The 15,077-nt window shown below is 40.3% G+C and overlaps 1 protein-coding gene across 1 annotated transcript in view; it reads right to left on the reverse strand.

Annotated features, from left to right (window-relative positions):
* The window catches only part of CFAP61 (cilia and flagella associated protein 61), a gene marked incomplete at its 3' end in the record, with an annotated part of 57,907 nt that overhangs the window by 32,938 nt on the left and 9,892 nt on the right, over positions 1 to 15,077 (reverse strand). The window contains 5 exon segments of the mRNA XM_008937387.1: positions 3,292 to 3,431; positions 5,314 to 5,353; positions 8,459 to 8,646; positions 9,414 to 9,505; positions 13,419 to 13,572. Coding sequence (XP_008935635.1) covers positions 3,292 to 3,431; positions 5,314 to 5,353; positions 8,459 to 8,646; positions 9,414 to 9,505; positions 13,419 to 13,572 — 614 coding nt within the window.

Raw genomic sequence — 15,077 nt, forward strand, 5'->3', positions numbered from 1 at the left:
CTCAACACTCAGCTCTTCTGCACCTACAGCCTGATGGCACAAAGCAATGACTAGGTACAACCACAGGTGTCACCTAATCTTCATGTGAATATGAGCCAGCAGAGAAAGAAGGCAAAGAGTCTTTCAAAATAAAAGTAAAATCAGTAACTGCACACTGACACACACAGGGAAAAAAGAGAGAGAGAAAAAAACCAAAAAACTACAACAACCAAACAGAGCCAACTGTCATCCTTGGATATGACACAAAAGGCAGTAACATCAGCTTCTCCAACAAGAACACATTCCTAACATGTGTTAGACCTCAGTTCTTCAAACAGTACTACAGGAGGATAAACCTGCATGAGTAAAGCGCCACTGGTTAACCTCAGACTGCCAGCTGGTACCCACACAGCAGTGACAGCGTGAAAATCTCCACGCAGTAGATACCACCAGCAACACGTTAGCTACCAGTGGGAATATCCTGGCACTTAGTCTAGTTTACACACTGTTATAAACATCTTCCCACCCACTAATTATAAAATAAATTTACTTCACAGGGACAGTCTCCAGCAGCTGAGGAACCCTCTCGTGTCGCCCGTTAAAGGCACCAACCTCCACTGGTTGCACAAGGCTCACATAATAAAGACTACAGGGTGCTCTTCAAGGAACCGAATTACAACTTAGTTTCTAAGATTTAAGTTAAGCTTGTGATTCATGTATAATTTCCATTCCTGTTGTTTACACTTCTATGTGCTATTCTTCAGCTCAAGTCACAGTCACATTGAGATTGATTTTGTGGAACATAGTTTTAATGAACAGCACTAGTACCTTTAAAAAACCCCCAAACATCTGATGTTATGGGAAGCTTCACAGCTCATTTTCATTGATCATTTCCAACTTGATTATCTGAGTGCTCAAAAGCATCCATTTGATTACTAAATTACAAACTAATCCTGAACTTCTAGAGTGAGCATCAGCTTAGTTTCCACATTTATTAACACATTTCCACAGGCAGTTAATTGCAAGATTGAACAAGTAGTGAGGATGATGGTCAGCAAGACCAGCAATATGGTCTGCTCTAGAACCCATGAGCATGCTGCCTTCCTGCCACTGCACCGAGCCGGGCACGTGAGAGTTTCTCTCCAGCTGTGTCCAAGAGAAGGCAGTTGCACAAATAAGGAACTGCACTTTTAATATGACAAAAAAACAGAACAGGCAAAAAACTTGAAATGGTTTTTAAAAAATAAACAAACAAACCCACCAGATCCACTGTGAGCATGAAATAGTGGGAAGGACTATCCAAGGTCTGTGCTCATTTCTCTTCCAGCAGCGAATTTACTCATTCTAGATGCCCAATTCCTTTGACTGATCAGGACCAGGATCCTATTATTGTTATTATGCTTTTTAGTGAAAATTGAGGGAAAGTGTCCATTAAGCATTTCAGTCTATGCCTTGTCATCTGTTATTTTTTTCTTCTTCACTGTTAAGTAGCAGACCTACACTTCCATTTGCTGCACTCTTGCTTTTTGTGTACTTAACACTTCTTCTTATTCCTTTTGCAGCCTTCACTAATCAGTATCTCATTTTGTACCTGTGCCTTTCCTGATTTTGCCCTTTCATGTCTTCATATTCGCATCTTTTTACCCCTGTTTTTCTTTTAATCCATTTTCTGTGACTTCCTTTTCACTCACATGCCTTTCAAAAGCCCTTAGTGCAAGTACAATATATCGATCTTCTACTTTTTCATATTTTGGGTTTATCTCAGAATATCTGCTGCTGTGCACTGAGGTTTTTCTTGTTCTTCAGAAACTTTCCAAAGGCTTCATCTGCTTTCTTCCATAGCTTTTCTGATCTTGAACCTCAACAAAAGGCCAATTTTCCATACTTTCCTGCCCAGCTGCCATTTGGAAAATGCTACTAACGACCCTATTCTGCTTTCATGGAAGGGCTGGTATCATTTGGAATATGCACAATTTAATCAGAATTGTAAGGGTTTTTAAAAAACCTTGATAACAAGTTTAATTTTGATCAAAATTGCAAGAGGACGTATGACCATGAATCCTACTGGTGGATTACTGAACAGCTGTGATGGAGATTAACAGGAATTACTCCAGTGGCTTTCTCTCCAGCCAGCTGGATTCTTACATAGCACACAGAAGCCCAATTTCATCCCATGGTAAAATGCTTCTGCACAAGTCCAAGAGTAGCTGGCCAGTTCCTGCACGAGCTGTTTGTATACCACCAAAGGTGATTAAGTACGCAATTAAAACAGAAGTATTTCTCTGAAACCACACAGTATTTAGCTACATTAAGACCAAAAAAAAAGAAAGGAAAATCTCTAACTGTGCCACTATTTAAGCTTGGTATTTGGGCCAGTATAGGCTTATTACACAAACAGAGCACTGGAAAACTCTCACCACATAACAGAAGTCACAGCAAGAGAGGTTTTGTGTCCCATTTCACCAGTGTTTCAGACTACAGAAGTGCTCAGATTATCACAGGAACTGAAAGTTATGAAATAAATGATTCAATAATAAAAGAAAGATATAAATTATATAAAATAGATACTCAACAATGAGGTTACTGCTGTGTTCTGCATGTTCCAGAAGTGCATTACTGCGTTTCTCTTAAAAGAATTCCACCATGTTTCCAAGAATTAAATCTACACCAGGCTTTCAAGTATCAATGTTATGCAGCCTGACCCACGTCCAAAGGGCCAAACACTGCACCAAGTTTCTCTCTTGGCCTTGGTCCATAGCAAGATAACTTGAGGAAGGTATTTGTCTGTATCAACCTTCATTTTCATTAAGTAATCTCTGTATAGACAAATTTTAGATGAAACCTCTCATTGCACTTTGGTTTTACTGAAAGAAAGCTATATCTAAACACTGACAGCGGAAAACTGCTTGCTTTTACATTTTTAATTATCTCATTTTTTTTATTTCATTCAAAATCATGTCACTAATTAATTCCTGTCACTGAAAATATAAGGCTATGTCTACATTGCCTCATATAGTGCTGTATGGAGATAACCCGAGCAGGTTTAGGATTCACTCCAGAACAGGAAGCAAGACAGCAGCAGTAACATTGCTAAAGACTAAGTTATTTAGCCCTGCTCCTGACTGCTCCAGGCACAGCCCTGCGCTACTCAACTGTCCTGGTCAGGGGACTCAAGCTGCCATGTTTGCCAGCTGTTGTGCCACCACACGCAGCACGTCAGCTTGGTCTGAGACAGCAAAGGGACGCCCAGCTGGTGCTAGGCTGGATGGCACAAGCCCATGGCACAGCAGTGGCTGGGAGGACAGCACCCACCTGAGCAGCCCCGCGCGGTGGAACACGTAGAGCTCACGGCCGAGCCCGGCAGCGCGGGACGGGACAGCCCGCACAAAGCTCCGGGCCAGGTGGGACTCTGGGACGTCATGTGGCACAAGGATGACACAGAAGTCTCTGTCCTGAAAAAGACGTGGAGATGATCAAAGCTCTTAGTGATCTCAACACAAGCCTCACACGAAAGCTGCTGACTAGAGGGGAGAGGCAGATAACTGAACGCAGCGCTTGCGATGTACGTGCGCTCCAAGTGCTGCTCTGCCCAGGTGTCCTGGTGCCTGGGCACCACAAAGGGACTGAGCAGCTCAACATCAAGCTGGCTTACAGAAACAGGTCTTTCAGCTCCCATAGTAAAGACTTATTAGTTAACATCCTGATATTCCCTAGCTGTCCTTTTTTTTTTCACTACCCCTCCCCTCTCTTCTTCCTCAGTAGAATAAAGTATTTCAGTTGGAAGGGACCTACAAGGATCATCTAATTCAGCAGCCTAGTAGGAACAATATCTCTATCCCTACACCTTTACGGCTAACATTTTCCCTTAAAAGGTCCTTTTCTGTACCTTGCTGTTCTTCTGCAGTGAAAGTTCACTACAGTGTATGTCTGTCTGCGACCTTTTGCACGTTTGCAGACAAGTGAGAACATCAATTAGAGCAGCACATCCTGAAATCCTCAACAGCCAGCCAGGGCATACGCATAGACTGACTTTGCACTGAGGAATGCAGAGCTGAGGAATGAAAGTTTGTGTATGTCCAGTTTGTCCCAAATTTGGCACTGCCAGCGTGCGTCCTCCTCAGGGTGTGCACACAGAGACACGCTGCACTGGCACTCAGTGTAACTGTTCAGAGACCTGTGCTGCAGAGGCTGCAGAGGTGTAAAGGAACGCAGGAATCTCCACTGAATGCTCTCAGATGGAAGAGGGCATCCTCTGGAGAAAAACTGCATGCCACAAATAGCTTATCCATTCAGGCTGCTCAAGCACTCCCGTCCACCAGTCTCTCTCCCATCCCTTTTTAGTGAAGATACGTTTTAAGATAATCTCACTGCACATAGGGAAGCTGGAGAACTCTGACAACTCAGAAAGACACTTCACACAGCATGACACATGCTTAGAGACTCCCAAGTATCACAGGCCTGGAAGAATTCTAATTAATTTACTCTGGCCGATTATTCTATGGCATTTTTTTCCGTAGAAAGACATTTGAATTTCACTCCTTTGCTTCTCTATAAGCACACTTCATGATTCTATCATGACCTTTTGTTTCAAGGAATACATTGCAGGACAGATAAACTGCTTAAGGATTTCGAATGTTTTCTTTCTGTGTTCATTTTGGTGGCAAGCAGCATTTTTGAACATGCTGGTATTTAGGGCCAAGTCTGCATCTCTGGTCACCAGGACCTGTACCTAATGGGTGCTACCCCACGGTAATTTGTACTGTGAATTTACAACATGCTGTATGCTGCATTAATATCTCAGAAAGTGGACTTGTGTTACCTCAGATAAATTTTGTTCACATAAGGCATTAGTCTGAAATAGCTACTGCACTATAAATTCACATCCTTGTTTGCTGCACATTAACTGCCCTAAACATGAACCTTCAGTGCTACTGTTTAGGCTATAGGTAAATAGTATGGATTTCCTTAATAACGTTGTTTTCTAGGTTTTAACTCCATCTCCTTTAATGCATTTTCCCCAATTTTATTTTCAATTCACATACAGTCTGGACCTGCACATGATTTTAAAGGAGTTTGAAATATTTGCTTTCTAAATCTGCATCTCAGAAAAGTCCCTGAGGAACATGAACAAAGTTGTCATGTATGGTATACTTAAAGCAGCCAAGGAGAAGAGTCAGATCCCTCAGGGTAACTCAGCCCAAGATAACTACTCACAGCCACCCTGAGTGAATTACTTACTTGGGCATCATATCTAAGTACTCTGGCTGACAACTGTGCTACCATCCCATCCTGTTTATGCCTACACACAAACATTACAACTTTAATCACACGTACCGGAAAAAGCTTGAAAACATAGTGCAAAAAATCCAGCGATCTGCAACCAAGAACAAATGTTGTTAAATACAGCACATATCAGACAGACACTGCACATTTGGACAGGTACACCCATAAGTGCAAGGAGCATTTATTCACAGTGCTGATCAGACAGTCCTGCTAGCTCATCATTAATCCATTGCAGATGTTGCCTCCTGCACATCGATTGTTGACTTTAGTGCTTAAAGCATCACCACTAGCAAAAATAAACCTGAATGTTTGAAATAATACCTAAACGTTAGGCTCTTGATTGAAAGAAAGAAAAAAAGAAAGAAAAAAATTGATTCTTCCATTGTTGACTCGAATATTTGCCAGGCTGGCAGAGCAGCATTAGGACACAGCAAACATTAACTGAGGCTACAAACAGTCGTTGCCACGTTCCACAATATTTCCACCCAGTACCGAGAGTTCTGTCACTATCCACTGAGTTGGCCTGTCCAGTGTTCCTTACCAGACTAACAAGAACATCAATACCTTGAAATTGTTTTTGAACAATTTACTTCTTCCCATTCTCACCTGCTGCTTTAGAGTAATTCCACTCTCCTTTCCATGGTGACAGTGAGATGTGAGACATGAGGAATCTAACAAATTCTTCCTGCCTCTTCTATATGTAAGGATATCAGAGCTCTAAACCCATAAAACTGAGTTATGCTGAAGCTTTATAAAATACTTTTCCACTATAAAAAATGTGCCTTTTGAAGAAATTCCATAGATAAAAATTACCTAAATATGCTGATAAAACCTCTCCTCCCTCCAGACCTGTAATTAGGTTTCCTCTAATTACTTGACCAATAATATTATGAAGAGAGAAACAGTTTTTAATTAAAATATCTATAATTGAGTGAAAACTTAAAAAAAAGCTGTAAATACCGATCTTGATAAGGGTATTATAAATTCACCTATATAATTAGGACTCGTTAATAGAATATCTAAATGAGGGAAGGAAATGCCACTGTAGTGTATTTTTCTCTTCTCTGGCACCCAGTGCCTTCTTGGCAGCAAGGAACACAAGAATGGAAGCTGGATATTTTTCAGGGGGCTTGAAAAGATATCAAATATCTGCAGGGAAAGTAGAAATGTAATTGTTTCTCACGTTGCTTTCAACGCGCTACCGAGCCAGGAGCAGCTCTGTACCTGAGAGATGGAAACACAGCAGCCTGGCTGGGCAAAGGACAGCCCAGCAGCACACTCCCCGGGAGGGAGAGGGGCAGTCACACCTGCACGCAGCCCAGGCACCACCTCTGGGCCCACGCTGCACAGGGGCAGCAGGAACTCCTGCAGCAACAGACGCAGAGACACGGCCAGGATTACCTCATGCCATCCCTTCCACATATTCACCTCTCTGATGTTTCTCTTAACGACAGGTGGATCAAGCAAATGCAAGCTAGGGAAGCACTCAAGTGAAATATTTGAAAACAGCAAGATCTACAGATTCTTCAGCTCTGAGGAGAGGATCTTGCACAAGTTAAGCTTAGGAGAAGTCTTCAGAAAGGAATGCTATCTCCTCCACAGATACCCATCTTGGAATCCAAACTGCTGAAGAGATGTCTCCAGGGAACAAAGAATGGGACTGTTGAGCAATAAACACAGTGAGAATATCTTCAACAGAAATAACAGTGGCACACACGAAAGACAGAATGTCAGAAGGGAGCAGAAAGGGACAGAACCTTATTCTAGGCAGGATACTATGAGCAGAGAACTCAACTAGTCCACAGAGAGATTATTTCCTGACATAATTATAGATCACTGCTTTGAATTGCTATTTCAGCGTAGCGGAGTCATTCCAGATCAAATCCTTCAACGCAGTATCATTATAAAGGTATTTTATTCTAGAATAATTATCTTGCTTGAATTCTATTTTAGACTAGAATTCCATAAATAAACTACTCGGGAATGGGTTTCTGCAGTGTGATGGTTCTGTCACATGCACTTTGATCAGTGTTCCTAAGCACACCACAGACCTGCAGCACAGCATTTCTCTCTTTCTCAGGAGCTCCAGCCATATTACCCGAGTAAACACGTGCCAAGCAGGCTGCATGTTCACTTTGCTTTGTTGACATTGTATATCTGCATTTGTAGCAGACTCAGTGTTTCAGCCCTTTGGGTAGTCTTCCTCAGTCATGAAGCAGCTTAATATATTAGTTTTCAAGTAGTTCTGATTTTTGTTCTTCATGAAGTTAATTCCTGAATTTCCTTTAGGCCAGGTAAGTTCAGAAGTTGTCAGTCACCAATGACTACAACTAGAAAGATGTTTTTTCAAGTGGCACCACAGCTGACAAAAATCACCATCTATAAAGTACTTGCTACCTTGTGTCTCTAGAAATTACATGTATTTAAAAGTGTGGAAGAACTTGGGTGTGCTCAGCCTCTGCCTACTTTTTGTAAGCATCCACAAATATTATCTTTCTTTCTAGGATTGATAAAAAAGACCAGGGCTCATTTAGATTCAGAAAGGGCCGATGTTCCTGGAAAGGCTTTTGCTGATGTGGTTGAGTATAGGTTCTCTCTTCAAGGGTGCAGAGAAATTTGGGAAAAAAATGTCTAAACCACATTCATAGATCTGTTCTGCTCCACTAGGATTTAAGAGTCCAGGGCCAGCAGCAGCAAACATCTTAAGATAAAAAGCCTTTGTCTTCCCCCTACTGTAGTGGAATCTAGATAAGTGAACCAATTCTCCCAGTGTTGGTTGACAGAGCTTTTAGAAATGAAAACATCTAACTGCTGAGTTAAAACCAGCTCTATTGCCCAGTGAAATGAGATGCCCAGTACTCTAACATCTAGCCCTTTCCACAGTTAGCCAGCTTTTGAGTTAATGCTTCTTTAGAGGAAGAGTTGTCTTCTTCCACAATTTCAACCAGCAGATTTCCCACAAAAATAATTTCCTAGCTCTTTGTCCCCACAGTCCTACCAGAGATGGGAAGTTGCAGCTGGAGGTTGAAAATTTCAGTAAGTTATTAGTGAAGGTAGAAGAAGCAGAAAAAAAGAGGTCAGGAAAAATCCAACCTAAATGCAGTAGGTGCTGTTGCTTTGAGATTTGTCCAAAAAAATGTGGCACTATAAATGGTTATTGAGACGGGGAAAGCAGCAACTCTTCATCCATACTTACCTAGTTTCATGCTCCTCATCAATACAAAACAGACGGATGCAGAAAGCGTTTGAAGCTCCCCTGTACACTGGGTGAAAAGCACCCTCTTCTGCAGTCTCAAGGAGAAGCGTGCCTGAGGCTTTGAAATCTTTGACTCTGACATCATCTAATGACAGTTCTGCATGGGGAGCAGCAATGGCTCCATCTCTCTGCAACAGTAATAGACAAGTGATCACTTACAGCATTTCAGAAAATATTTCCAGTTTGAAATACAAGGTCTTGCATTATTCCTGCCTTAGAGCACTCCAAGTAGAAACACAAAGATGTAAATTTTCCTTGTCACATTTTGACAAACACAGAAGTTCAAGGAAGTATTTTTATGGGATATCTGTTTATGTTATTATGTTTATCCAGATAAAAATAACCATTAAAAATACACACATTCTTGCTAAAGAACAATATATTCACAACTAATAGTTACCATTAGAGTCCCTTTGTGAGGCAATAAAGTATTTATTTCAGAAATGTTTCTCTACTAACAAAAAATAGTTTCCAGGTGCATACTGAAAATATGTGAAAGTTAAAAACATGTTATGTTAAAGAAAATGGGATCGATGCAGAGAATATTGTGGAAACGGAAATGAACAAGGGGAAGAAACCCAGAGCAGCAGCTTGATGTAGTATCCAGAGAGAGACTAAGACAGATGCAACTGTTTCAAATTTCTCAGGATAAATTCCCTGCTGATTTATGCTGCACCAATACATTTCATAGCAATGATCTTTTATCAAGTTGAGCTTTACTCAACAGAAGAGACACAGACAGAACATGTGCCCTTTAACTTCTACAAATTACATCTAGGCCTGTGCAGAGGACGGTGCAGAAATGGAAACAATACTGTTGCTTGTCCTAGTAGCCTCCACTTTGCTTCCTATTGGCCTCTAAAGTTATCAGCATTGCTGTGTACAGTGGTGTTACCTGAACAGCTGCATCCCAGTCATGAATATCTTCAAAGTTTTGAGATGTAGCAGACACTGCTTCTCGACTTGTTTGGTTGCTTTTGTCTTCATTTGAGCAATGAAAAAGAATAAATGCATCAGCTTTAAAAATGGGAGCTGAACCCTTGGAATCACAGCACTAACTAGAATATGCCACTCTACCTCTCTATTGAAAAGTTTAACAGCCACAGGTAAAATGGACACTCTTATAGTTACCTGACTAGAACTTCATGATACTATTGGATTTCAAAGGGGGAAAAAAATAAATCAGAGAACTGGTTGTAAAATAAGAATTGAAGAAGACAGTTTAGAAGCAATTCCTAACTCATGTATTATATATATAAATTTTTGCTCTGATATCTGATACAGAACTGACCACAAACCATTGTAACATTGTGATCCTTGCCAGGCAGCAGGGAATTGCCTTTCCAGCAGATGTCACAGACTTTGGGGAAAGCAGGTCCTGAATCTGTAGGGTGATGGATTGTTTTCTTTACAGTCAGTGGAAGCTGAGGGTGTTTGGATCAAGAGATCATCTGATAATGCATCACAAAGGTCACATTTAAAGTGCATGTTGTGGACTAAGTCTTTTAATCATCAACTTGGAAAAGAAGCCTTGAAATACAAGTGATTTCTACATATTGCTACAAATAATCACCAAAATTACCAAAGTGTCAGCTGCTGTATTTCGAGCCCCTGAACATTTCTTTAATAGTTCCACCATTCCTTGAATTGTCACCTCCCTCATTTTACAGATATGTTCACAGTTGGTTTTTATATTTCCAAATAAAGCCTGAAAATAAGTTTTAACTAATAAACTCTTGAGGTGTAGGTATCACTGCTGCAGAAAACACGTCAGGCCAAGATGCATTTGAAAGCTCCAGTAACACAAGGAAACGAACATTTATGAGCTCCAGGAGGAAGAAAAAGACTTCAGAGAACCCAGCACAAGAGAATTCTTCACACCCCTCTCTGAACTTTATCTTGGGAAACCCGTGTAAGCTACAGTCACCGACATCAGCATTTCTTCACAGAGTAATAAGCTTTAAAAACAAAAACAAAACCACCACACTTCAAAGGTTTAAAACAGTTTGGTCAAAAGTACTTTTAAAAATCTGTTATCCGAAAATCTGCTTCTCTGTTACAAGACAAGCATGCAGCTGCAATGTGCAGGGCAAGAAGAAACACAGGGGTTAGAAATCATGGTTTCTCCAAGGGTATCACAGATGTGAGGCTTCACAAAAATGATCAAATGTCATCTTGATTAACCCAGCTACATTTCTCATTATAAACAACCTTGCAGGTGTCAGAAGTTAATTAATACAAGTCTCTTGTTGTCAGGTAAATATTGATGTGTTGTTTCTGACTTTATACTGAAACAAAACCCCTTAATGGCTTCACCATCTACTACTGTCAAGTGTAGCTGCATTACTGTTTACATATATGCTGTGCACAAGTAACTGGTAAGGAACATGAACAAAGAGAAAATTAAAATAATTCAGTGATTGCTGGGTTGTTAGCAGAGGTAACAGTCAGCAGGATCAAGAAGCCAGTTCACCATGAAGCCTGATGAAAAGCCATTGAATCATTCCCACTGCATCATGTTTTCTAGCGACTAATTTGTGACACCATATAGAGTAACAACCAAATTACTGTAATTACCCCGAAACGTAAGTGGCATATCAATACTGTGTTAAAGACAGATTTTCCTATGCTCCTTCATTATTATTCAGCACTACATTTTGAAAGGAAAAATAATATCAACCTGTGGTCTCTACTTAGAAGCTAAAGAGCTTGAAAAATTACCCTTATGGTTTCGTGGCTTTTTAATGTGGAAACATACAATTATTTTACAAAGGAATGCAGCTCGCATGTTAAATTCTCAGCGTTTGAATTCATTAAGAGGAAGTCCACCTCCTCTGCTACATAAGGTGTCTAGTGAACCTTCCATCGGGGGACAATTTGGCAGCAAATTTCCAATACAGTCGCCTGCAGAAACGGTGCAATCGTTACAACAGCATTCATATAATTGCACGTGTGTTATGAAATATAATCAAATATCAACTATACATGACTGACACCACAATAAATTCCAAAGATATAGATTGGCCCTTCTATTGAAGAGGCTTAACAATGGACTACCAGGAGGTAACTCTTGCATGGGCTCTACATTTACCGAAAAAAAACCCAAACAAGATAATTCACTTTTCAAACAACATTTAAAAAATTGAAAAAGTCAGAGAGGAGAACTGTGCTTAGGGCTTGGCTGGTTGGTTGGTTTTTGTGTTGTGGTTTTTTTTTCCTCTTTTTTTTTTTGTTTTTCTCTCTCCTTTCTGTGAACATCTTTATTAAAATAGTGGGCTTTTTTCTTTTGTTTCTTAAAAAAAAAAATAAATACTGCTTTTCCTGGATGTCCTCATGAATTAATACTGAAACAAATTTTGAGCCACATCTTATGCAATAATGAAATCCAAATCATTCAGAAGGAATTCATTCAAACTGCTTGAAAAATACAAACCTTTTTTTATAGTCATAGGTCAAATCTGTAACAAGCAGTAAAAAGAAAAGCTGTTTATCAAATATCTACCATATAAAGCATATATTTTCAACAAACCATAATAAACTTCTGTAACTTATTAGAAGCTAATGCCTTACTGAAGCAGTGTTAGAAATTAGAGTACCAATAGTATACATATGATTTTTTTCCCTCTTAAAAGGCTAATTTTTACTCATTAAAAGGCTGATCAGCACAGAAATTGCCACAAAATATGGGCATACAGCTTGCAGCCCCCAAACAAGGAAAGCAGACAACTGTGTCCAAGGGTTTTAGCAGAACCAGACAACCGTCACAGAAGACATCTCACCCAAGTCCTCTGCTCAGGCAGGGTCACCTAGTGCAGACTGCCCAGGCTGAGTTCCAAATAGCTTCCAGAGAGACTGTTGTGAGTGACCTTTCTGCCTCCCGCAGCCTCATTTATGCCCCTACCTATGTCTGTCACCTATTTGGAAACGCTACTGCTGGAGCTCCAGGAGCACAGGACGACACAGGAGTTAAGAGATGGAGGGAGCCAGCCATCATCTGCAGGACACCTCATTGCAGGGAGGGGGAGGCTGCAGGAGCAGCTGTAAGACCTTTTCCTGTCCCTTTTCTCTTCCACCACTCTCAGCTCCGAGACGCCAGCTGGTGACTGCTGCTCTGTAGCTCCCTAGCTGCCTCTTCTGCCTGCTGCTTTGTGTTCAGACAAGCAGATACACAACAACCTAATGGTGTTTTTTTTTTTATTCTATTACTGATAATTAGTAGATAGCAAAATGTTGCCCTTCTGCACAAAAAGCCCTTTGACACTGAAAAATGATGACAACTGTAAATCACTTACATGACACTTCTGTTCTACAAACAGGTGACATATTCATGTTACTGTTTTTCATCATTTGCAAGTAAGGAGGCTTGTAGATGCATTGTTGTATCATGCCCAATACAAAAACAGAAAAAAGAGACAGCCCATGATCTCCCAAAATCTCGTATCCTAGAAGACTGCAAGCAATAAGCAGAGAGCAGAAGCGGGACCACAAGGAAGTGAGATGACACGTCAGTGGGAGAACATAATAGTCACAGTTAACCAGCTGCTTAGCTACTGACAGACATTGGAACCAGATTTCAAACTAAGTCTTCAGTTAGTACCACAGCTGTAGCTAACCCATAGAAAATGCACCTTATGCTTTAGCTTTCCAAAACTTGAAACCTAGCTTTGTCCCATACCCAGGTCGTGGCTCCCCACAAACAACAATCGCTTCCAAGTCAGACCAGGGCTATCAAAATTTTTCCCCTGAAGTGAAAAACGCCAGGCAGCCATCTCCAAACTCATACATTAATTTGTGTTTTCTTGCTAGCAAACCTATATCCTCTTCCAACCCTTTGCAAAACCGACTCAGAAGCTAGAATGAATGCCCTGTTCATCTACCTAGAGTTTTCCAGTACAGGTACCTTCTTGAATGCTTGGCTTCTCTGGCATTTTGAGAATATCTTCAGGATGTGGTTTACAGAGCCCATGGAAAGGCCCTAGATCAAAACACTCTTGAAGCAAGGAAACATTTACTTGAGAACATAAGCTCATGAATCCTACTGCAGTGCCACCAGCCTGAAACACAAAAGCAATGTCACACATGTAAAAGCTGAGCACACAGCTTTAGTCAGGACAAAAAAATTTGAACCAAAAAAAAAAATCTGAAACAAAAGTTATAGTATTGCATCTCTGGCTGCACGTAATAGAAAAGTATAAATGAACTATTTCAGTAAACGTTAAAGATTTTTTATTTTCTTTGTAATGTATGCATTAGGGCCCTTATATTAGATGTTACAATTTTTTTAATCAGCTATGTCTTGTGTGAGCATTAGTATTACATATACGGGCCAAATAATGATCGATAGTTTCTATAATATATTTGTTACAGTAAATAAAAAACATATACCTTTTAACTACACACCTCTAAAAAGGTGTAATTTTTCTTTAACCTAAAGTACAGCTCAAGTAAAATCTGGATTCACCTAGCCATAGTGGTTGACTAATTAATTACTGGACACTGCTCTGCAAGTAAAACTGTGCCCAAACTCTCTTTATGAAAATGATGAACTCAAGTAGGCAATTACATAGTATATAAACTGTCTAATGCAGTATATAGCATGTATTATTTGCAGAAATAAGTCCTAAATATTTTCAAGTACTGAAAGAAATGTATATATTAGCCTTTAAAAAACAATGCCCTGGCAAGTATGTAAATTACCAGATCCCTGCAATGCTGAGATGGCACCTTACTCTGTACATTTGACTCTTAGTGAAAGTTGCAGTCTTCAGAAAGAAATACATTCTGAAAAGTGAGAACTGGCACGCTGGAGGTTTTTTAGCTTTAAGCTAAGACAAGACTAGAAGGAAGCTCTTCCCTTTTTAGTACTGCGTGCAACTTTCTGGTGAAACAATCAAAAATAGTTTTTGCCCTTAATACACATAATGAAAGCCTCCTGTATAAACATAATGAAAACTCAATGGCTGGGTTTGTATAGCTGTTTTATCAGCCATCAGCACTCCAATAAACGTAAAATTTTTAAAGTTTCATTTCCCCCCCCCAAACAACAAGTGATTGTTTGTTTGCCTTGTTTGCGTAACCGAACAAAAGCTGGGGCGCTGCAGTTGTCTGGCTGCTGGGTAATTTCAGGCCCAAGGCTCAGCAGAGGCTGATTAACCAATCCATCTACCATATGTGCAAAAAGAGCCTGCCAGCTCCACTCTCTGCAGGGAAAATTGGCACCTCTCTTGGTTCGCATGGAGGCGTCTTTCCAATCTGCGGCGGCAGCAGCAGCAAGTATAAACTGAGGGCCTGGAACCCCTTTCCCTGGTACCGTGTCGAGCCATAAATGTACAGTTGAAATGTATTATTTACAAAGGTAGCCGTTCATAATGTGCTATTACACTAATGGTTTATTGTTTCCCATTTGGCCTCCAATGGTAGTGATTACATGTTAAGGTTTTGTGAAATCATTTGCTGTGGAAAGCAGACTCTGGGAATTAAGTAGGTTATGTTGCCCATCCACTTACAATACCCTGCACAATTACTAGTGCATGAAAAATCTTAAGGGGAATTTTCAGCA

Source organism: Merops nubicus, unplaced genomic scaffold, assembly GCF_000691845.1.
Source record: "Merops nubicus isolate BGI_N331 unplaced genomic scaffold, ASM69184v1 scaffold7523, whole genome shotgun sequence".
NCBI classification, from domain to species: domain Eukaryota; kingdom Metazoa; phylum Chordata; class Aves; order Coraciiformes; family Meropidae; genus Merops; species Merops nubicus.